The 23,976-nt window shown below is 48.6% G+C and overlaps 1 protein-coding gene across 3 annotated transcripts in view; it reads right to left on the bottom strand.

Moving 5' to 3' along the window:
- Positions 1 to 9,471: 9,471 nt before the first annotated feature.
- RAB6B (RAB6B, member RAS oncogene family) overlaps positions 9,472 to 23,976 on the bottom strand; it is a 143,022-nt gene continuing 128,517 nt past the window's right edge. The window contains exon 8 of one of the 3 annotated variants that reach the window (XM_039488619.1): positions 9,472 to 9,620. In XM_039488619.1, the coding sequence (XP_039344553.1) occupies positions 9,556 to 9,620 (65 nt within the window). In that variant the 3' untranslated portion in view covers positions 9,472 to 9,555. Of the gene's footprint in view, positions 9,621 to 20,045; positions 20,126 to 23,976 lie in introns of those variants that run through there. The other 2 variants (XM_039488625.1, XM_039488621.1) reach the window with 2 other exon arrangements.

Genomic DNA, 23,976 nt, shown 5'->3' with positions numbered 1-23,976 from the left:
CAGAGTGAAGGAATCCCTGGCTCAGCTGGATCCTACACACAGCTCAACACTCCATATCCCTGGAGGATGACCAGGAGAATGGGGGCAAAACCAGAATGCTGCTACACTTTGGTGATCCCTGACTGGGCTGTGGTCTCCTTAGGGCTACAACCAGCCATTGTAATTTAGAGCAGACCTGAGGCTGCTCTAAACTATGCTGGCAACAGTAGCGGGGTAGAACTGGATCTTGGGCGGGGGAAACTCAAATGGCTCCTTGGCACCCCACAGCCTCCCTGGGCCAGCGCTCCTGGGAACTGGTTTGGTAATTATGAGAAGGCCCATCATATCTGCAAGAGTTAGTGATACACGCTCACATTCCTTGCTTTGAATCCAGTCCAGAGTCCTGTTTGTTAACCAGCCCCCAGATGCATTTCTCGTAGCCCAGCCTGGATGTTTGTTCTGGAGAACAGTTGAGCACGTGAATCAGGTTTCCAGACCCCTGCCAATTTAACAGGCAAACATGACAAACGCCATGCAGCATTATTATCAAAGCACTGATTACGCTGGGCCCAATTCAGTCCAGGGTGTAACACTGGTGGCTCCAAGACCTAAGCAGAATGAAGTATCAGAGAGGTAGCCGTGTTAGTCTGGTTCTGTAAAAGCAGCAAAGAATCCTGTGGCACCTTATAGACTAACAGATGTTTTGCAGCATGAGCTTTCGTGGGTGAATACCCACTTCGTGGGATGCATGTATTCACCCATGAAAGCTCATGCTCCAATACTCTTTGATGCTTTTTTTTCATTGAATACCTAACAATTTTTGAAAAAAAAAAAAAACTTTTTTGGCAAAAATTTCTGTTTGATGCTAAAGCCATTTCCCATCTTTAAAATGTTTTGAGGGAAAATTTTTGACCAGCCCTGTTAATGGTGGTGTGATGGTCTGACTCCCTTGAGTTTATTCCCAGTAGTACTGCCTGGCTAAGAAAGACAGTGGAAGCTTGTGGTCCATGCATCACTCCTGGATGCAGGGAATTGGGGAGTAGCCTGTACTAGCCCTTTGTTAGTTCAGACTTGCCATAATGACACATGGGCGGAATGGATCCAGAGGGGTCTGTACTGGATGCCTGGTGATAATACAGCTGAGACAGTGGGATTTTACTAGAACGACGAGCACAGAAAGGTTAACTGAGATCTCTGTCCAACCAGCACTTGTAGGTATAGTGATGAGTGACCTCCTCACAGAACTCATCACCAAAAGCACACGCCTAGACCATTTGAGCTAAAAGATTAACTCCATTATCAGGTAGCAGTAGCAGGCTCTTATCCTACATGTTCCACTTGGCCAGTGGGTTACATAGATGTTGGCTTTAATAAGGCAGCCCTTGGAAACAATCCATTGGGAGAGTACGTTCTGTCACTGAAAAAACCCACACAAGAGACTGTGTTTGAGAAGAAGTCAGTTTATTGTTTGTTTGACTAACATGCTAAGTCTTTTATACACAGTTTTATGGAAGGTTAACATGGCAGTCTGCACCCTCTGAGCCAACAAGAAACTGAAACACCATGATGAGAACTGCCTACAGCCAGTCAAGTGATGAGGGAGGAGTCGGAGTGAGGAGTAGAAAGGGAAGATGAGAAGGATGAGAAGAGAGGATGGAGAAGGGCTACTCAACAGACAACCCACAATGTGATTTTGGTCCCACAAGCCAGGAAAGCCATCGCTTTGGTGGAGTAACTTAAAAGCTTGTTGACTAATCCAAGGCAGTGGCTGTTTGGCTTCCTTTTTGATAACTTTGATGTACCCAGTAAAGAACCATTTTAGCTCCATCTAGTTAATTTGTAATTTCCCCGTGCAGGTTAGTTTTGATTAAGTTTTCAGTTTTATGCTCATTTCATTTATCATTTGACCATCACTGTGAATGTTTTATTTGTTTCTTACACTTATCGGAACTTACATTTGATGTGAGCCACTTTAAATCCCAATGCTGATAGGTTCTTGCTTTGTTTTCTGATAACCCCAAAGCAATGCCTTGGATTTATTTGTGCATCTTTTTCCAGCTTTAAGGGTTGAAATCAGAGGCTAGTTAGTCCATTTAGTTTCATCCCTCATGTTGAGTAGCTGCAAAGAATCCTGGTGCTGTTTGCTCAATGGGCTGGTTTGGAGGCATTGATAATCTGATACTTATGCATGTGCATCCCTCAATGTGAAACACAAACTATACACAGTACATACAGGAATCACATCATAGCTGAAATGCAGCCACCGCTGAAGTTGACCATAGCAACTTTTGAATTACACACGCATTAGTACGACACAACTGTTTAGGACATCAAGTGAGGAATAATATCACATACAACTGAAACTTCTGGGAGAATTTAGATAGGATGTAATTTCCCTCATAAAAATTTGGCCAGAGCTAGCATCCCTCCTGCTGCAAAAAATGACAGGAGTTTTTTTTTTTCAACAAGCACAAGTGTGAATGAGGACACCTCCAATAGCATGGAGCCCTTCAGCATGGAGCTGTGGTATTGGTTCTGTGCTGAGTGAGAGGGAAGAGTGTCACCTTCTGAACCTCCAAGGTCTTCTGGAGTGGGAGCAATCTAGACTCATAGAGGAAAGGGGAGAGCAGCGAGGGATAGAGAGTTGTAGCGAGATGTCTCGGTATAGGATGAGGCTCTGTCTTCTTGTAAGAGCAACTGAACTTCAGTGTCAGAGCAGAGGGGGCTATGTCACGTTCTGGGGCCACTGTAGCCATGTAACATGGCTATGGCTTTCTCTCCTGACACTCTTCTCTTAGAAGCTGGTTTTCCTGGTCAAGGGTCTCATATTTATTGATGGCAACAGATTGGCCAGGTTCCTAGCCTGGAAAATAATCCTGTAACATGTTCCTCACTCCCCCTTTTTATCTCCCACATCCTTAGTGTGTTCTCCTTTGACTTCCCTGAGAAAGTAGAGACAATTTGATTCTGCTTTCTTTCTTGGTGCCCTGACTGCAATTTGCAAGGGTCTGGGACTTCCTACATCACCCAAATGCCATCATGTGGGTTTAATGGTTCTCATACGTTCTTTTTGGAGGTTTCGCCATGTCCCAAAAGTGTCCAGCTATCTGACTCTAAGCTCTGGAATATCTTATTCAGACATGGTAATAGAGAAACTTGGCTTTGGCTCTGTTAAGAGTGCAGTGCCTGAGGGATAAGCCCCAATCAAAAGATTGCTTATCCTCCATACCAGGCTTCTGTTACAGTTATTGAAATCTGGCTGGACTCAATGGGCATCATCCTTTTCATGGAGACTTCACCAGTGCCTTATGCGTTTGCTATGGTCCTCATCTGTCTAACTGAACTAGAGGATGCAGCACTATTGGGTTTTTTTACTTTGTGCATTGGTCTCTTAACATGTCCACTTTTGTCTGCAGCCCTGTTCATTTCTTGTTTTGACTCTGACCTATCTAAGAACAATCCTGATGTCCATATAGGTTTTTAAGAACTCATGTTAGATGGGGTAGCTGCTTCCTCAGTGGGTGATACTAAGAATTTACATCACTTTTGGCTTAACTCAGCATGTTAATGTTTATGTGTAAACTCCCATTTGATCATTTCTTTGGCAGTTTCTACTATAGACATCATTTGTCTAGCCATCACTTTTTCTCACCACTTCAGTCTTTTTTCCTCTTCCTCACATCATTGCCACTCCTTCTCCTATTTCTATCCAGCAATCCTCATTTTACTTCCTTGCTCTCTCTAAGTAACTCCAGACTGCTCCCTCTGATTTCCTAAATTCTAAGACTGTTCGTTAGTAAAGAGTGGGTTGATCTCTATAATCCCACAACTAATTATTTGACTGATGTTACTGCTACCAAGGGGAGATGAATACAGATTTCTGCCACCCATTGCTTTCTTTAATACGAGTTTGCTCAGGAAGATGAGGGAAAGTGATTGCTGGCTGTAAAGTTTTCCTGGGCTGTCTCTCTATCTGGAACAACTTCACACTTTATGTGGTTGTAGAAAAGTTCTGAGATGGGCAATATATGCTATTTTATTCTTAAATGAGCCAAAGATTATCTTGTCCTGGTTAGAGTTCTCGTGGTCTGTTACACCCTGAGACAAGCTCTTGCATGGGTAATGGTCTGTCTTCCAAAAGTTGCAAACACTTTCTTTACTCTTTTGCTTGGAATATCAACCACACCTGTTTGCCCAGCTAACCTCTGTCAGTCCTTTTGTTTTTAAATATCTAGTCACCCTCATATATGTCCATCTTGGGCAGTCCCAGAACATTGGTGAGAAGATATTGTCTTATTTTAAAGTGATATGAGTTTGTAAGGAAAACTAGGCTCTCCGGGGAAATTCTGTTAATTACCATATCCCCTTTAACAGATTTTTGAGAAGGAGACAGCCACCTAATTCCATTGGCACCTCTAATAGAATAAGTTATTTAACATATCTCAGTCTGCTGTTGATTTTCCCCACTAAAAGCATGGGGGACTACTCTAGGGTATATCTGCAGTTCTGGGATTTTGTGTTCCCATTGAACTTTTATGTGGGACACAATGTTTGGAACATTGCATTAATTAGTTTATCTGGTATGGACTCACCTAGCTTCAGTCTTATCTGCCTGAACACCTGCAATTTGTTACCATGGGCCCTGCTCTTCTATCGTTACATGTATGGTTTCAAAGATGTCCCGGGGGAGAGTTTGGTTTCTGCTTTAGTCTAGATTTACATGCACTTTTGGGTCAATAAGTTACTGGTGATGGCCACCAATGGTCTCTGGTGTCAGATGTACACAAAAGCTATCTAGTTCTGGGGCAGATGGAGACAGAATGAGGTTCATATCAATCAAAACCATTGGGCCTTCAAACTTATTTGCATATTTCCCATAAGATGCTTGCAAAAGTGGGTATAAATATCATCCAGTCCAATATCACCACTGGGAAGGCACTTCCCCTAGGATTAATCTCTAGCCCCATGCACATGAATGCTAGACCCCTACCCCATGCTCCCCACTCACACATCCCATCTCCAAACATGGTTCTCAAGCCCCTAAACTACCATGTCCCCTAATACCTAAAGACTAACATTTATGTGTATCTTATTGTAACATTTGACATTAAGCTTTTCAATTGAATTGAAATCTATCCTTCCTTCTTCTTCCCCCTCTGCGCTGTCTCTTTTCTTCAGTCTAGTTTGTCTGGGCATTTGAGAACATTTCAATTATTTTTTTTCTCTGCCCATTTTCCTCTCCTCCGTCTGACTAGCTCTCTCTGGCATTTCTAATGCACCCAGGGCATCTCTCCAGGCTTCTCTTCTATCTGATTCAGCCTGTCTTCACCTCCTTATTAGTCATCTCCCTATCTTCCCCATCTATATATTTTCACATTCCTTTCTGGTACATTGATCTCAGTTTCTTTTTCTTTTTCTCTTCTTTCGTAACCCTTTCTCTCCCTCTCAGCTCTTCTTTCCCCTTTTTTCCTGGTGTTCTCACCTTCCTCCATCATTCTTTTCTCTCTCATATTGCTCCCCTTTGAGATGCCGGGGCCTGTTTTCTCCTCTGGGAGAAGGGGGATCCAGTAGTTTTTTCCTGTCTTCTGGAGTGGAGAGTCTGTTCTTGTTTTCCTTTCCCTTCTGGGATCCATTAGGGGACTGTCCTCCTCTGGTAGGGGCTGTTCCGACTTCCTCACATTGGCTCCACATTCTCCTTCATCCCTGAGATGGGGATGAGGTGTCTGAGCACTGCAGGAAGGACAGGCCTCTCAGTAGGTCCCTAGTGCCACATAGACACCCAGCAGCCCTGCAGGAGACAGTAACACATGGTGCCTATTGCCAACACTCACTGCTGTGGAACTGGCAGCTGCTCATTGTCTTGACATAGTTTTCATTCCGATACTACGGTTCTGAATGAAGACTGACAAGGAAGAACTGTTCTTGATGGGTCCCTCCAACGCAGTGCTCATCTATCCACCCCAGTTGCTTCTTCTGAGGGCGGTTCCATTTCTCCTGTTTCCAAAGCTAATATTCTTGGAGCCATCACTGCCCTGGCCTTTCTTCAGAAGTCTACATTAGTTACACTGAAAATATGTCAAAGCACAATAAGCTCTCCAGCACGCTTTCACCTCTTGACACTGAGATGAATAGCAAGTCGCTAGTTAGACTTAGACAGCCTTTTAAAATGATTTGGTTAGCATTGATTTTTCTCTAACTTTTTTTCCATTTCATCTGATATTATCATTTGCAAAGTGCTCTCTGGTGTTCCCGTGAAGTATGCTAGAGAAATAAAATTGGAGGGAATCTTACTGGTAACTGTTTAAATCAGTTATGCCCCAGGGATTTTCCATACCATAGAGGGTCCATGTCCTTCTGCCCTTGTACGGTTCCACATGACTGGCTCTTGTGCAGCCAATGACAAGTCAGCTCAGATAGCATCACCCCCAGCAAAGGGCTAAGTCAAGGTTCCGTTCCAGGTTTCTGAATGAAATTTAACAACGCTGCATTCCAGACAGCACGGGAGACAAACAGGAGTGGAATGTACAGTGATGACAATGTAACAAATAAAGAGATTTGGTTATTAACACAATGAATGGAACATAGTATGAGGCTGGAAAAAATTAAAGTCTACATGACATGAGAGCCTATGCAAGTGATGTGACTGGGGGAAAGAGGGGGAGCAGAGAGAGTCGGAAAATTGCCTTATGGCCAAGCAGAACTGATTACTAACGCAACCAGGGAGGAGATAAAGGAAATTCTAAATACCTCATATTCAGGTCTGGCTGCAAGGTCACATTGAGACAAGCGACTCTTATACTGAAGCTCGGCAATCACTTCTCTAACACTACTGATGCGGGGAAAAGAAAAAGGCTAAAGGTTCTCCAGATTGTGTGTGCGCATCTGTGTGTGGGAGGGGGAGGTTTATTTTTCTACAGGAATATTGCACGAGGAAAGCTACTTCATAAAGCAAAAATCAGTACATTCATTAAGTTCACACAGTATCTTGTCACTCAGGCCAAGTACTGTACTGAAGATAAGCCAATACACTGCAACCCAAGTGACACTGAATTGGTTTAAATTGCTGTGAGGTAACAGGCAATCTTTTGACAACCCCATTGTTCTGTGTGTGTGTGTGTGTTTACACTGAGTGTGCATCTGCACAACTCCCATATACAGATGTAGTGGATGTGGAGCTGTTTCCATGTGCATTTTTTTCTCGCTTAACACACATCTATGTGTTATTTTATTGATGAGATGAAAAAAATCACAAGTTATTTGACAATAACAAGAACTTCTTATTCCCACACATTTCATTTTCCACAACTGTTGTCTAAAGCAGTTGCATGTCATAACAACAGCGGGTGAAACAAAAACTCTATATGGCGTGGGTGGGTGTGTACATATGTGTGTGCGCATGTGCCTGTGTGTGAGCGAATGGATGCTTTATAGATATATGTAAAATGTGTATACACAATACAAAAATTACATCCATGTTACCAAAACAGTCTTCCCTTTTTAGAAGCCAAGACCTCCCCCCACCCTCCCCGATTCATCAGCCACCTGACTTTTTTTACTCATACAGAAAATGTTCCATAATCAAGAGCAACCATCATGTATGGACCAGTCAGTTGAAAAGTGTGGTGGCCCCACTGGACAAACTTCATGATTTTGCAGTGATCTACATGATTTTGCTCCTGATCTACAGGAGTGACCAAACTTTGGCCACCATTTTGGAGCTGGAAGAGTGGGTGGACACTTAGCACTCAATCCCCATTGAAAGTGAAACACATTTGAATATTGCTCAGGCTCAAACAGGAGCTTTCCAACAGGAACAGGATTTTTTTTTTTATAAAGGTACCAACTGTTTGCAGGCACTTACTCCTATTCAAGGGCGAATACAAAATGGTGGCCATTGTTAACCATGGTGAATGGAATTCCATGGGCCAACCATACTTTTTAAGTGATAGTAATGTAGCTTTTTCAATATAGTCACTATAGCATGTGTGTGTCTCTTATACTATACCCATGAGGCAAAAAAACCACCAGTACATTATACTTCAAGAACTATGCCATACAACATTAGCAACTAAAAAGTCTTAAAAACATTGATTGCTATATCAGTAGTTCTGCATATACCTCCTCTGGGATGGTATAATACTGTGTAATGCACGATAGTGAGACTTTCATGTATTGAACACTCTGTCTCATCATCTGGGAGTTGGGTAGTCACTCCTAAAACATGAGATAAGAAGTGTATTATACCACCCCCTATCATACATTTCCCCCTCTGTTTATATCTCTCTAAATCAGGGTGGGAAAACTTTTTGGTCTGAAGGCCACATCAGGGAATAGAAATTGTATGGCGGGCCATGAATGCACACAAAATTGGGGTTGGGGTGTGGGAGGGGATGCAGGCTCTGGGGTGGGGCCGGGGATGAGGAGTTTGGGGGGTAGGAGGGTGCTCTGGGCTGGGACTGAGGGGTTTGGAGACCAGGAGGGGGATCAGGGGAGGGGGAGGGGCAGAGGGTTGGGGTGTGGGGAGAGGCTCAGAGGTGCAGGCTCCGAACTGCGCTTACCTCAAGCGGCTCCCAGAAGCAGAGGCATGTTCCTTCTCTGGTTCCTACATGAAGGTGCTGCCAGGTGGCTCTGAAGGCTGCCCCATCCACAAGCACCGCCCCTGAAGTTCCAATTGGAGCGCTGTAGGGGGCCACTGGAGCATGTAGGAGCTGGAGCGGGGCCATGCCACGGCTTCCTGTAGCTGCGTGGTGCAGGCCCTGGCCAGAGCAGGGCCGAGCCATGTGGTGCAGCCCTGACCCTGTGCCCCGGCTGGAGTACTGGAGCAGGGCTGAGCCACGTGGTGTTGTGTCCGACCTAGTGCCAGAGTGGGGCAGAGCCATGTGGTCCAACCCAGTGCCCTGGCCGGAGCAGGGCCAAGCTGCAGGGTACAGCTTGTGGACCGGCTTAAAACGGCTCATGGGCCAGATCCAGCCCGTGGTCCGTAGTTTGCCCACCCCGCTCTAAATCTGTATATGGAGATATAGAGATATAGTTAGAGCTATCACATCACACACTTATTTTGTGTATTTGCAGTATGATTTGTTCTACCGTCAAATCTTTTACTGTACAGTTAACATTTTGTTTAACCAATCAGGGACTAGTTTTCTACTAGCGATGTCCTATGTCAGATGTGAAACTAACCAGACTGTAGTATTCTGGAGAGTTTTTCTGTAAGTTTACAAATATACAAAAACAAAAGACCAACCTCCTTCCAAAAAACCCAAAGTCACTACTTTTCTTCTGGCAAAAAGTTGTATACACATGATTTAAACTTTCCTTTTTAAATGTTGAACTGTTTTTGGCAATTTTAATAAAGTACAATATATTACAACCAAACCAAAAAAATAGTAAGTTTCAGTAACAGCTGTTAAGAGTGACGTGATCTGAACATTCCCACCCACCCGTCCCCAGACACAGAGAGAAAAAAAATCCTCCCCCATCTGATAACTCAATTTGTTTCTTTAGGAAGCTAACCAATAGGAAGCAACACAACAAGCGTGTGGTATCAAATGAAGCTGACCAATCCTGTGCTCTGTATTAGCAAGAACACCCGCCTTCACTGGCTGGAGGATCCTGTGGTTTGTCCAACTTGATGTCAATCACTGATGGAGGAAAAGAAGGTTAAGGAAGATGATATCATTATTTAAGATAAACCTGTGTATTCTGGGTGCTGGGGTAGTTACCGCTGCTTAATTTCTGGCAAGTGGTAATTAATTTTAGTGTGCATGGAAGTGATATGCCGACTGGTAGCAAGCACAGTGCACGTTGGTGCTGTGTATATCCACCCTCAGCCATCTCTACGGCATTTCTGCTCCACACACAGAGGACCCCCCAAAATTTCTGCCAAGGCACTTCCATCCAGACTTGTAGTGTCCTCTGCTTTGATCTGGGCAGAGATTGCCAAGTGTGCTGAGTTGGGCAGGGGAGTTAGCAGACAAATACCCTCTAAGACAAAAACACCAAACTCAAATCACATGGGACCAAAATCTGCAACTGAACTCACATCTCCAGAGGGGACAGCAGACAATTCGTTCACCCAGACGCCCACTTTGAAGCAGACCAAGTGGTTCGTTCTTTCTCTCATGGTGCACATAGACTGCCAGCAGCATTGATGGAATGTGCTCTCTCGCTCTCTCACACACATAAAAAAGTCTTTAGCTATGCATCATGTTCTCATTACTACACTGACCTGCTTATCATGCACAACCTGCATGGCTAGTAACTCGGTGGACACATTACAGAACGGCCTGGGCTGCCTTTGAATGGCAGCTCTTAGTGGTGTATTTATCTCCAGCTCGCCCACAGATGATCTGTCCCCAGCCTGCTGGGGCACCACTTTTCCTAAATGAAGCCAGCAGGCTGGACTTCAGTCTCAGCTGTAAGGCCTGGTCTACACTACGCGTTTAAACCGAACTTAGCAGCATTAAACCGATTTAACCCTGCACCCGTCCACACAGCGAGGCCCTTAATATCGATATAAAGGGCTCTTTAAACCGGTTTCTGTACTCCTCCCCAATGAGAGGAGTAGCGCTGAAATCGGTATTGCCATGTCGGATTAGGGTTAGTGTGGATGCAAATTGACGGTATTGGCCTCCGGGTGGTAGCCCACAGTGCACCGTTGTGACTGCTCTGGAAAGCAGTCTGAACTCGGATGCACTGGCCAGGTAGACAGGAAAAGCCCCGCGAACTTTTGAATTGGATTTCCTGTTTGCCCAGCATGGAGCTCTGATCAGCACGGGTGGCGATGCAGTCCCAAATCCAAAAAGAGCTCCAGCATGGACCGTACGGAAGATACTGGAGCTGATCGCTGTATGGGGAGACAAATCTGTTCTATCAGAGCTCCGTTACAGAAGACGAAATGCCAAAGCATTTGAAAAAAATCTCCAGGCTATGATACAGAGTCCACAGCACAGTGCTGTGTGACAAGCGTAACGGAAAGCCAAAGAATCAAATGGACGCTCATGGAGGGAGGGAGGGGGGATTGAGGACTCCAGCTATCCCACAATCCCCGCAGTCTCCGAAAAGTATTTGCATTCTTGGCTGAGCTCCCAATGCCTGTAGGGTCAAACACATTGTCTGGGGTGGTTCAGGGTATATCTCATCAATCTACCCCCCCCCCCACCCCGTGAAAGGGGAAAAAATCGTTTCTTGACTTTTTTCAATGTCACCCTATGTCTACTGCATGTGCTGGTAGATGGGGTGCTGCAGTGCTGAACACCAGCATCCCCTTCCTGATGGTAGATGGTACAATATGACTGCTATCCATTGTCATCATCAGCCCGTGAGTGCTCCTGGCTGGTCCCAGGTGAGGTCGGCTGGGGGCATCTGGGTAAAAATAGGAATGACTCCTGGTCATTCCCGGCAGATAGTACAGAATGGCTGGTAACCGTCCTCATCATAGCAACTGGGGGCTGAGCTCCATCAGGCCCCCGCTTTCATATCTAAAGAAAATATTCTGTACTGCCTGGACTATCATAGCAGCGGGATGCTGGGCTCCTCCCCCCGCCCCACCATTTAATGTCCTGCCTGGACTATCGTAGCAGCTGGAGGCTGCCTCCCCCTCATTTTATCTCACTAAAAACTCAGTGTTTCTTATTCCTGCATTCTTTATTACTTCATCACACAAATGGGGAGACACTGCAATGGTAGCCCAGGAGGTTGGGGGAGGAGGGAAGCAACGAGTGGGATTGTTGCAGGGGCACCCCCTAGAATGGCATGCAGCTCATCATTTCTGAAGGATCTGACACGGAGCGGCTGTGCTCTCTGATACACTGGTTTTCTAGTACACTTGCCCCATATTCTAGGCAGGACTGATTCTATTTTTAGATAAAACATAAAGGAGGGAATGACCCAGGGAGTCATTGCCATTTTTGTCTTTGCGCTCCCGGCCGACCTCAGCGAAGGCCAGCCAGGAGCACCCATGACAGCAGCAGACAGTACAAAACAACTGATAACCATAATCTCATCACCAATTTACAATGGTACGGCAGACGGTACAGAGCAACTGGTAATCATCTCTGCTACCTTGCAAAGGCAAATGAATGCTGCTGTTTAGCACTGCAGTACCGTCTCTGACAGCAGCATCCAGTACACATACGGTGACAGTGACAAAAGGCAAACAGGCTCCATGGTTGCCGTGCTATGGCGTCTGCCAGGGCAATCCAGGGAAAAAGGGTGCGAAATGATTGTCTGCCGTTGCTTTCACGGAGGAAGGAATGAGTGACGACATTTACCCAGAATCACCCGTGACACTGTTTTTGCACCATCATGCAATTGGGATCTCATCCCAGAATTCCAATGGGCGGGGGACACTGCGGGAACTATGGGATAGCTACGGGATAGCTACCCATAGTGCAACGCTCCAGAAATCGACGCTAGCCTCGGTACATGGACGCACACCACCGAATTATTGTGCTTTGTGTGGCTGCGTGCACTTGACTTTATACAATCTGTTTTACAAAACCGGTTTATGTAAAATCGGAATAAGCCTGTAGTGTAGACGTACCCTAAGCAGTGCAAATGGAGGAGGAACTTTTCAGTTACCAGAGACAAGAGGCTGTGGCAAGTGGAAAGTGTTCACTGACCGAGTTTCACGGCCATTGCTGAGGGAGGGGACACCTTTGGTGCGCTCCCTGGGAATAATTAATTAGTAACTGTTTCCCATGTGATGGCTGTAGGTAACTCCTTCCCTGCACTAGCTTGAGTCTAATTAGGCCAAAGACTGAAATGGTTAAATCAATAGAATGCTCTGAAATGCAATGACTCCCCCACGCCTCCCAATGGTTTGTTGCACTGACTCCTTAATAGGCTCAGTCACTGGGCAGCTCCCAGTGGACCTCACATTCAGCTACTGAAGTGAGCTGGGCATGGGCATCGTGTGTTACCACGCAGCACACCCAAGGCTGAAGCCCGGATCACTCATGTCATGTGTCCCCTGTGAAGAAAGTGCCATGGTGGAGACTCAATCCCATTGGATGGAAGTTCTTTGCATCACTATTATGGCAGCGCATATTAGTTGATTTCAGTGGGAACTATTTCTCGGACAAGGCAGGGAGACGATTTTTTTAGCTGGGAGATGCTATTGTCCCACAACAGGCCCCGGCAGCGACAGAGCAACAGAGCTGCTGCATTTCTCAGGTGCTGGGGCAAGAGTTGGATGGGGAACACATATCCCTCCCTCTGTCTCTTTGGGTTTTTCTGGGCTGGAGCTGGAGGTGTAACTGCCAGCTTGGGCAGACATACCTGCGACAGCTTTGATAGATTTAGTGTACTAAAAATATCCTAGTAGCCACGGTATTGCAAGTAGTGAGTTGGGCTAGCTGTTCCGCATACAGGCCCACCTGGGAGCCGAGGCATGGACCTAGGGGGCTAGCCCCTCGCACCACCATGGCCACGCTGCTATTTTAGACACAAGCTTGCTCAAAGCTAGTGTGCGGAGGTCTATCCACCTGGACCTATATCTCTGGCTGCAGTGAGATGTACCTGTCCTCCAAAGGCTCTAGTGGGGAGTTCGCTACAGAAAGCAGCTGTGTGGGAAGCTTTGCAATAGGGTACTGCCTCCCTCCACCCCCACCAGCGCTTTTCCTCCTAGGGAAGGTGCCAAATAAGCTATACACTTGCACACTAGCTATAAAACATGGGAGCAAAATTGCAAGTACCCCACCCTGCTCTCACATAGCAGGACTAAAGACCCTCGTTCTGCTGTGACAAATGTCATGGAACTCAGGAGGCCAAACCTCTCCTGGCTCTAATGCCACATGCTGCTGCTTTAAAACGACACAGCAATTCCATCTGGCTGTGCGCTAAATTAAGCTGATTTAATAATTTACAGGCTTCCCCGAACAAAGAGTTGAACTGAGGTGCACATGAACAGCCACAGCCAATTCCGAGAGCCGTGGCTGCCAACGCACGCACAGCTAAATACATTAAAAAATAATGAGCTGGCTCATGTGCTTCAGACAGGCAGCCCCTTCAGTGTGACAAGTCACTTGCTAGCCTGGGAATGCAGGAATGTCTCAACAGGCAGATATGTTAAAGCTCAAGGCCGTTCCTGGCCTCCCAGACCTGAGTATCCCATCCTAATGGTTCCAAGAGAGGACATCAGGTTCTCATCTTGCCTTAAACTAGCTTCTTCCCTGAATCCTCCCAAGGGACTATCAGCTCATCTCATCTGACCTCTTGTACTTCACAGGCCACCAGCCCCACCAAGCACTCGCACACTAAACCCAACACCTGAAATGCGACCAAAGTATTACAGCCGCTCAGGAGACTATATTATTACACGCCATGGGAGAGAGTGGGAAGGACTGAGGTACACCCATGCCTGAGGTCCCCTCACTGAATGACAGAATCATAGAAACTTAGGATTGGAAGAGACCTCATGTCATCTACTCCAATGCAGGACCGATACCAACTAAACCATCCCAGCCAGGGCTTTGCCAATCCGGGCCTTAAAAATCTCTAAGGATGGAGATTCCATCACTTCCCTAGGTAACCCATTCCACTGCTTCACCACCCTCCTAATGAAATAGTTTTTCCTAATATCCAACCTAGACCTCCCACACTGCAACTTGAGACCATTGCTCCCTTGTTCTGTCATCTGCCACCACTGAGAACACCCTAGCACCATCCTTTTTGGAACCCTGCTTCAGGTAGTTGAAGGCTGCTATCAAATCCCCCCTCACTCTTCTCTTCTGCAGACTAAATAAGCCCAGTTCCCTCAGCCTCTCCCCATAAGTCATGTGCCCTACCCCCCTAATCATTTTCGTTGTCCTCTGCTGACCTATCTCCAATTTGTCCACATCAGGGCCACGCATTGGGGGCCTGGGGTCTTCAGCGGCGGGGGGCCCCCGCTTCGGTGGTAATTTGACAGCGGGGGATCCTTCCACTCCGGAACCCACCGCCGAAGTGCCCCAAAGACCCGTTGCAGGGGCTCCCTGCCGGTGAATTACCGCCAAAGTGGGACCCGCCCCCGAACTGCAGCAAGGTCTTCAAGGCACTTCAGTGGAGGGTCCCGGAGCGGAAGGACCCCCCCCGCCTGCGAAGACCGGGAGAGGCAGAAGCCCCGGGGGCCCGGACCCCGCGAGAGTTTTCCAAGGCCCCCGGAGCAAGTGAAGGACTCCGCTCCAGGGGGCCCGAAAAACTCTCGTGGGGGCCCCTGTGGGGCCCGGGGCAAATTGCCCCACTTGTCCCCCCCCGGGCGGCCCTGGTCCACATCCTTTCTGTAGTGGGGGGCCCAAAAGAGGATGCAATATTACAGATATGGTCTCACCAGTGCGAATAATCACTTCCCTTGATCTGCTGGCAATGCTCCTACTAATGCAGTCCAACATGCCCATTAGCCTTCTTGGCAACAAGGGCTCACTGTTGACTCATATCCAGCTTCTCGTCCACTGTAATCCCCAGGTCCTTTTCTGCAGAATTGCCACTTAGCTAGTCGGTCATAGAATCATAAAATATCAGGGTTGGAAGGGACCTCAGGAGGTCATCTAGTCCAATCCCCTGCTCAAAACAGGACCAATCCCCAACTAAATCATCCCAGCCAGGGCTTTGTCAAGCCTGACCTTAAAAACTGACTTGTTCTGTCATCTGCTACCACTGAGAACAGTCTAGATCCATCCTCTTTGGAACCCCCTTTCAGGTAGTTGAAAGCAGCTATCAAATCCCCTCTCATTCTTCTCTTCTGCAGACTAAACAAACCCAGTTCCCTCAGCCTCTCCTCATAAGCCCCCTAATCATTTTTGTTGCCCTCCACTGGACTCTTTCCAATTTTTCCACATCCTTCTTGTAGTGTGGGGCCCAAAACTGGACACAGTACTCCAGATGAGGCCTCACCAATGTTGAATAGAGGGGAATGATCACGTCCCTCAATCTGCTGGCAATGCCCCAACTTATACAGCCCAAAATGCTGTTAGTCTTCTTGGCAACCAGGGCACACTGTTGACTCATATCCAGCTTCTCGTCCACTGTAACCCCTAGGTCCTTTTCTACAGAACTGCTGCCTAACCATTCGGTCCCTACTCTGTAGCAGTGCATGGGATTCTTCCGTCCTAAGTGCCGGACTCTGCACTTGTCCTTGTTGAACCTCATCAGATTTCTTTTGGCCCAATCCTCCAATTTGTCTAGGTCCCTCTGTATTCTATCCCTACTCTCCAGCGTATCTACCACTCCTCCCAGTTTAGTGTCATTTGCAAACTTGCTAAGGGTGCAGTCCATGCCATCCTCCAGATCATTAATGAAGATATTGAACAAAACTGGCCCCAGCACAGATCCCCTGGGGCACTCTGCTTGATACCGGCTGCCAACTAGATAGAGAGGAAATCACTGGATGGTGATATTGAGGAAATGCCAACTAGACATCACTGTCAGGAAAACGATTACGTGAGAGAGACCCAGATAATCCTGTCAAGTGACCCACACCCACATGCTATAGAGGAAGGTGGAAAACCTCTGAGGTCCAATCAATCTGACTTTGGGGAAAATTATTTTCTCCCCCGTGAGGCAATCAGTTAGACCTTGAGCATCTGAACCAAAACCAGCCAGCCCAGCCCCTGAGTGAGAGAATGAATGTTGCTATCTCAGAGCCCTGGCACACCCCAGCCAATTTCCCATCTCCAGACACGGCCATCACTGATGCTTCAAAGGAAGGAGATTAAAGAAAAAACCCTCCCAGAATACATGGGTGGGAAAAACTGCCCTCCTGACCCCTGCTCGTTGTTCCACATGGCCTGCCCCTATGCGCTTTGCTGTGTGGTGGGGTTGGGATTCCTCTGCCTTGCCCTCTCCCATGGTTTTTAATCCATTTGCCAAAATGTCTAGCTCAAGGCTCTGTTTCCTCAAAGACTTCAGGGCAGGTGGCTCAGGAGGGACAAGCACTGCAGAGAAGGGGTTAGGAGACAGGTCAATGTCCTTGCCACCCAAGTTAGGGGGAGTTAGGTGCCTGTGAGGATCTGGGCTCCAGCAGAAGGCCTCTGAAGGGAGAGGCCCAGGCAGAGTCCAGGAGTGAATGTGAAATATACCACTGGCTCCAATACCCAGCACAGCACTTTTAACTGCCCACCTCCCATCCCATAGATCTGCCAATGGGCTGATAATCCATTGTGCTTGTGGAATGTTCAGTACAGAAGGTGCTAAGTGTTATTTCCTAGCCTGCTCCATATTAGAGCTGCAGCGAGAGATACCTGAGACACAGAGCCATGAAAAGCCAGAAAACTGACTACTGAGCTCTCTAGGCCAGATTGTCAAAGATTGTTAGGCACCGATGGATACAGATGGGTGCCTCGTGGGCTATCTCGTACCTAAGCAAGTTAGGTGCCCAGCTCCCATCGACTTCACTTGGAGCTGCAAGTGTTTGGCACATCTGGAAAACAAGTGGAAGTACAGTGCTAGTGCTAGTGTAGACAGGGCTCCCGGCGGTCATCATTGGCCTAAGCACCATGTCCTCTAGCTCGGCTTAGAGCAGGTCTGCTCAGCCCAGTGGCAGGGACTGCAGGTTATATGGGCTCAAGGTGCTCAAGCACCAGGAATATTCAAGGCTGAGGGCTGTGCTCCACCAGTATTTGGAGCTGGGTTTCTCCCCTGGCCCTGCCTGGAGCTGGCCCTGCCCCCGCCTCGGAGCTTCCCTGTCTGAAAGAAAACAGCCGGTGCCTCTCTCCTTTGTTTGTGCTGCTTCTGCCTAAGGCTATAGAGATCAGCGGCAGGCAGCCTCTTGGAGCACCGGGGGAGGGGAAGAGGGAGAGAGGAGGGGGAAGGAGGCACACACGTACTTGGGAGCTCTCTGTCCCGCCCCCCGGCACCCACGGGCAGCAGCAGGGGAGGCCACACGTGATGGCAACCTCCGCCCCCACCGGTACCCACCATAGGGGAGGCGAGTGGGCTTTCTGGACCTGAGAGAGTCCCTAGGAGCATGTGCAGTGACTGTGGTGCAGAGTGAGTGTGCTGCCGGGGGGGGAGAGAGGGGGGAGAGGAAGGGTCCCTCCCCTGGAGCTTGCTGCTGCCAGTAAGGTGGGGGGGGAGAGTCCTCTCTGGCCCTAGCCCTGGGGCAGCCTGTTTGCATCCCAAATTCCTTTTCCCCAGCCCTGCCCCACCCCAGGGCCTGCGCCCCCAGCACCCCAACCCTGAGCACCCTCCTGCACTGTGAACCCCTCATCCCCAGCCCCACCTCAGAGCCCTCACTTGAGAGGAAAAATGTGCAACTTAAATTAGGTGGTCAGTTTGGAGTATCATTGTGTTTAGCACAATACTTGACTATTTTACACCCTTTAAAGTATACAGGTGTTACAAAGTGGGAATGTTCTTAATGTTTTCTCTGAATACTGTGTGGGTGCCTCAGTTTCCCCTATGCATTTCTCAAGGATCTAGATGGTGGGATAAGGGTGTGTGATTGTTGTAGAGCCCTAGAGTGCCAGTGTGATGCTGTCTGCACAGAGAATGGCCGAAATTCTGTCTCTAGGCAACTGATGGCCTGGGCCGCTCTCCTGCAAGGTGCCAACTGAAGGTGTTGGAGAACGAAGAGAGCAGGTGGCCTCCTAATGCCTGGAAAAGAGACAAAGGCCAGAGGAGGGAGTGTCAGTGCCTGTGCGGACTTCCGGGAAGTGCACGGTGTGGAAGGGGATGCTGGGATGTTTTGGAACTACTCCATACAAAGCCAGTCAGGACTCTGGGGGAGCCTCCTCTCTCTGAGCATACTGTCTCCAGGTCAAGAAGCTTACACCTTCCTGGGTCTGACCTCGGAGCATTCAGCATGCCCTTCCACACTGTGCGCTTTCTGCAGCGAGTCTGCCCAGGCAGATCCTGGGGCAACCAGAGGTCCCTGCACCCCAACTCTGCAGTCAGACATGAGTTTCAGCCAGCCGGGAAAACAGAAGGTTTATTAGATGACAGGATCATAGTCTAAAATAGAACTTGTAGGTACAGAAAACAGGACCCCTCAGTCAGATCCATCTTGGAAGGCGGGGAGCCTAGATCCAAGTTCTGGGCCTCTCCCCATTTCCCCAGCCAGCTCCAAACTGACACTCCATCCTCTAGCCTTTGTGTCTCTTCTGGACAAGGAGGTCACCTGATCTCTTTGTCCCCAACACCTTCAGTTGGCACCTTGCAGGGGAAACTGAGGCACCCACACAGTATTCAGAGAAAACATTAAGAACAGTCTCACTTTGTCACAACAGGTGCAACAAAATATAATACCGTATATTGAAGCAGGCAAGTGCTGCTTCTGACTTTCCACTTTTAATTGACCCTTGTAATCTTGTAGCTTCATTTTATATCGGCTTACAGGGCGGGAGCGGGGGGGGGGCACCACTCTTTTGGGCACCACCAAAAATTATACAAACCTGCCGCCTATGCCCAGTGGTGCCAGTGCTGGCAGTCATAGGCCCTTGTCTGCACCAAGGCCTGCAACAAGCACTGAAGGGCTAGGAACCTGGGCAGAGCATTTCAAAGCTGCTTAAAGGATCTGGGTGCCCAATTCCCATGAATATTAACTGGGGTCCCTTAGTTGGCTGTGGAAATCTCATTCTTAGGGCTCAGACTGTGGGGGGCCATGCCGCACAGTGCTGCAGGGGTGGCAGCCTCACAGCTCTGTAGAATCCTTCACACCACTGGGATCAGGAGAGAGCGCCTGGCCTGCTTCGAGGTTGCTGGGGCTCAGCTCAGCGTCGCAGCGGACAGACACCCCTAGTGCGCAGCTGCGAGTGGGAAGGGATCACAGCAGGCAGCATCAAGTGGGGTGCTGGGCATAGCTGATCAGAGGAGCTGCACTACAGCGGAAATGCTAATTAGCTGCACACCTCATCACAAGAGCTCATGCCATTTCCTGGGAGGCAGCTTTTGCTCCCATGGTAACAGGGACAGGAATCATTAGCCTGGGCCACTGCCTTGCGAGGAGGAAAGGTCCTGCCTGGCCAGGCTCGCAGACATCTCCTCCTGGCCCAGGTACTGGTGCCTTCAGTGAAATGATGGCACAGAACAGTGTTCCTGGTGGGGCAGATGGATGGCGTTCACTGACATTGCGACAGTGTTAGGATTTCCCCTGCTGTTGAGGCCTCCAGCCTTTGTGGAATCGGAGTGTCCTTCAGCTCTGAAACTCTGCCTGGCTCCGTTGGCTGAACTGGGGATCGAATTTAGGATTTTCAGAGCCTACACTGGAGTCTGTCTGGTCATGACTGAAGGAGGCTGCAGCACTCACAGCACCACCCAGACAACTGGCAGGCACAATCCCAGGCACTGGCCCCTCTGTGCCGCCTCCTAGTGCTTTGTTGTGGGGGGTGGAGTCCTGGCACTATGGAGTCAGCAACTTCTGTGGGCTTCTCTTGGCCTCTGATGCTGGCTGCTGCTCCACACTCCCTCTCGCCTGCCTAGGTGCCTTCAGGACAGTGCTTGGAGAAGAAGATACCAGCCCCCAGCTCTGTTAATTTAAGGCAAGTGCACCTGGATAGCTCCTCCCTCAGGTGTATTTACCCCTCACATGGATTTTCTATTGCCCCCCATTGCTAGCCGGGGGGACTCACTGTCACCTTCAGTGACCATGGCAACTGGTTTTGAAGAAAGGGCCCAGCCTCGTCACCTCTCAGGGCTATCAGCAAATCTGAGGGACAAGAGTGGCCAAAGGCTCCAGTTCCATCCCCTCTCATAGTCTTCAGGGACACTGAGTCAGTCGCCTGGCTGCCTGGCAGACCCCAGGGAAGGGTGTGGGAGAGGGAGGGTGGAATCACAGAACTGGCCATCTGCACCAAGAGCCACACACAGACTGCCCCTGAGACTACCTGAGCCTGGCACACCTCATTGCAGATTAAGAGGCACATCCTCAAGCGCAGCTCTGTCTCCTCCATTCCCTCCCACAGCGCTGAGCTGCCATTTACCTCTGCTATCTGCCCACCCTTGACTCTGAACTCCCCTTCCCCTCCTTCTGTCCCACGACCTGTCAATCTGCCCATCACGTCAATCACTGTGCGCTTCATTGCCTCACTGGCCAGCCTCATCCGGACCAGCCTAGAGTCCTCACCTGGAGTGATCACACTGACTTCCAACCTGCACAGTGCCCCCGATGCTGGGGAAACGATCCCTACCCAAGGATTGTGTTTGTCCTGGGTACAAGAGGAGCTACACTCACCAGGGTCTCCATCTCGTGAAGGCTTCATACAGAGACTGAATACCCTTTCGGATAGGGTGACCAGACAGCAAATGTGAAAAATCGGGACGGGAGTGGGGGGTAATAGGAACCTATATAAGAAAAACACCCAAAAATCAGGACTGTCTCTATAAAATCGGGACATCTGGTCACCCTACTTTTGGATGACGCTTTAGCCAAGCAGTGCAAACCCATACAGATTTAAGTAAACACACAGATATCACAATCCCTTGAACTAAGAGCCATTGACATCAATGCCCTTTCAGAAGGAGGAGCCCCTAGGACTTGGAGCTTACAGAACCAGTTTCTCCTCCCTTGGTTTTCACACCTCAGCTGCTGGAACAGGGCCCCATCCCCCCTGATTGATCTAACCTCGTTATCTCTAGCCTGCTTCTTGCTTTTATATATACACACACCCTGGAAATTTCCACTGCTTGCATCAAGAAGGAAGAGTATTCACCCCAGCTCATGCTGCAAAACATCTGTTAGTCTATAAGGTGCCACAGGATTCTTTGCTGCTTCTACAGCACACTGGGGCAGTTTAAACCCTCCTTCCTCTGCACAGGGACTGATCGGAGAGCTCAAATGGCTTCTGTACTGAACGCCCCCTCCTGCAGCACACAATAAATACCACTGAATAGCTGCCAGTGTTGTGCAAATATTAACTGGGATTGGCTCAAGGTGCCTCAGGTCAGGAGAAGCCTTGGTGATACCATACAGGGACAATAGCAACTTGATATGAGCTGTCCTCATTCAGAAAACACTCCCGCCCTGCATTGTTCACTAAGGAACTATTTGCCACTCCCCCTCCCCCAGCCCTGGGGGAGTCATTATTGCTGTGTTTAATTTAAAAACAGGGAACTTCTCTGTAATAAATAAATCTTAATTGGAGCAGAACCATTAGCCACCCAGATGGAGGAACCGCTACATTGATGCTTTTCTTTTTGTTCATTCAGTAATTGGAGAAAGGGGATTATGGGCTTGGTCTAATGAGACCACTGGTGTCTGCCAGAGTCTAGCAGCGGTGGAAGGGAATGTTTTCTGTCTACCTCCACACTGGGTACAGAGCAGTTTGCCCTGTAAGCTTCCTGGTACCCCAAATCTGCCCTCGGATGCTCCTCCCGTGGATGGCTGAGCAGTAATCCAGAAGCACAAATGACAAAGAAGCAGTTTGAGAGAGGAGCACAGGGAGACATGAGGAAATCCCCCAAATGGTTCACTTTATCTTCTTCGTTATGCTCTTCATGGCTGAGAACTAATGAAGGGTGAATCTCAAAAGGGATGTTTCAAATAAGCATCGGAAAGCTCATCGGCTTTTCCAATCTCATCTGAACCTTCCAGTCCGCAAAGCGCTGAAGATAAGCCGTACTGCAAGATTTAGGCCCTGGTCCTGCAATGAGTTCTGGCTAGGCAGACCCCTACTGACTTAACTAAGCTCAGTGCTGGTAAGGTGATCATAGAAATGGAGGGCTGGAGAGGATCCCAAGTTCAGCCCCCTTGGCAAAGGCAAGGCCAAGTAAACCTAAATGATCTCTGAGTGCACTTGTCCAACCTGTTCTAAAACCTCCCAATGACAGCAGCCCTCCCTAGGGAACCTGTTCCAGAGCTTAATTCTCTTAGAGTTAGATAGTTTGGCCTAGTAGCCAACCTAAATCCCTCTCGCTGCTCACTTCTTGCCCTACCCTTTGTCGAGTTCAGAGCCTTTATATGAGTCAAAAGTACCATGAAAAACAATGGTCTCCTTCATGGTATTATGGTACTTTGATCACACTATAATAAGGGTAGTATGTGATTAAAGTGTGGCTACATTGTAGTTACAGTGTAATTCAAGTGTGATTTTTGCTTTTCAGTGTGTAATCACCAGCACCATTCATATCACAAGTGGGTTAGCTGCATCACTGAATTACTTATCATTAGCCCTTGTGGGTATATCCAGGTATATTAACTACATCATATTCATGTTGTAATTCCTCTCAGTCATGTAGCCGACTTTACAGTGATAGGAATCAGCGCTAATCACAGATCTCAGAAAGCACAGCCACAGTGGCACTGCACTGTAATTGCAGTTACAGGACCCCTTGTAGCAAGTGTAAGGGGACTTCTGTCCCCTTACTAACATTCAGTGGGGGGGGGGGGGTTGGTTGGCTAGCTTCCAGTACTAAAAGAAAGGGGAAGGGTTAATGGGAAATCAGGACCCTGAGACTGACACTCCCCAGGAACAGTGGGGAGAGGCCAATGCTCCAGGTCAGCCTAATTGACAGAGTGGGCAGGCTAATCAGGGAGTCAGGAGGTCGGGGGGGGAGGGGTTTGTCCTCCATGTACCTGGAATTGCCTGTGTCAGACAGTGTGGGGCTGAGCTAAGGAGAGGGCAGGGGCCCAAGCTGAGCTGAGGGGCAGAGTTGTGCCAGATCCAGAGGGGCTAGAACAGCAGCCCAGGAAGCAGGTCAGTGCTGGGAGCAGAGTCACAGAAGCAGCCCACAGAGCAGACCTGTGCTGGGAGCAGAGCTGCAGCAACCAGATCCAGGGCGGACAGAGAAACAGCCCAGGGAGCTGGAGGCAGAGCAGCAGCAGCCATGCTGAGGCAGAGTGGAACTGGAGCTGGAGCTGGGGCTGGAGCAGTCCAGAGCCAGGTGCAGTGAGCAGCTGGGGAGAGTGAGGGGGACCCTGGGCAGCAGGCCGAGCACAGGGAGATACCCCCAGCCAAGGCCAGACTTGGAGGGGGGATCATAACCCCAACGGGGTGGGGGCAACGCTGGGAAGAAGGGTCCTGCCACCTAGAACATGAGAGAGTGTGGCCACCGCCAGAGCACGTGTCCGACCCGCAGCATCCC

Source organism: Mauremys reevesii, linkage group 9, assembly GCF_016161935.1.
Source record: "Mauremys reevesii isolate NIE-2019 linkage group 9, ASM1616193v1, whole genome shotgun sequence".
Classification (NCBI taxonomy): domain Eukaryota; kingdom Metazoa; phylum Chordata; order Testudines; family Geoemydidae; genus Mauremys; species Mauremys reevesii.
The sequence above is the reverse complement of the archived record's forward strand: the minus strand, read 5'-3'. Positions and strand labels throughout refer to the sequence as shown.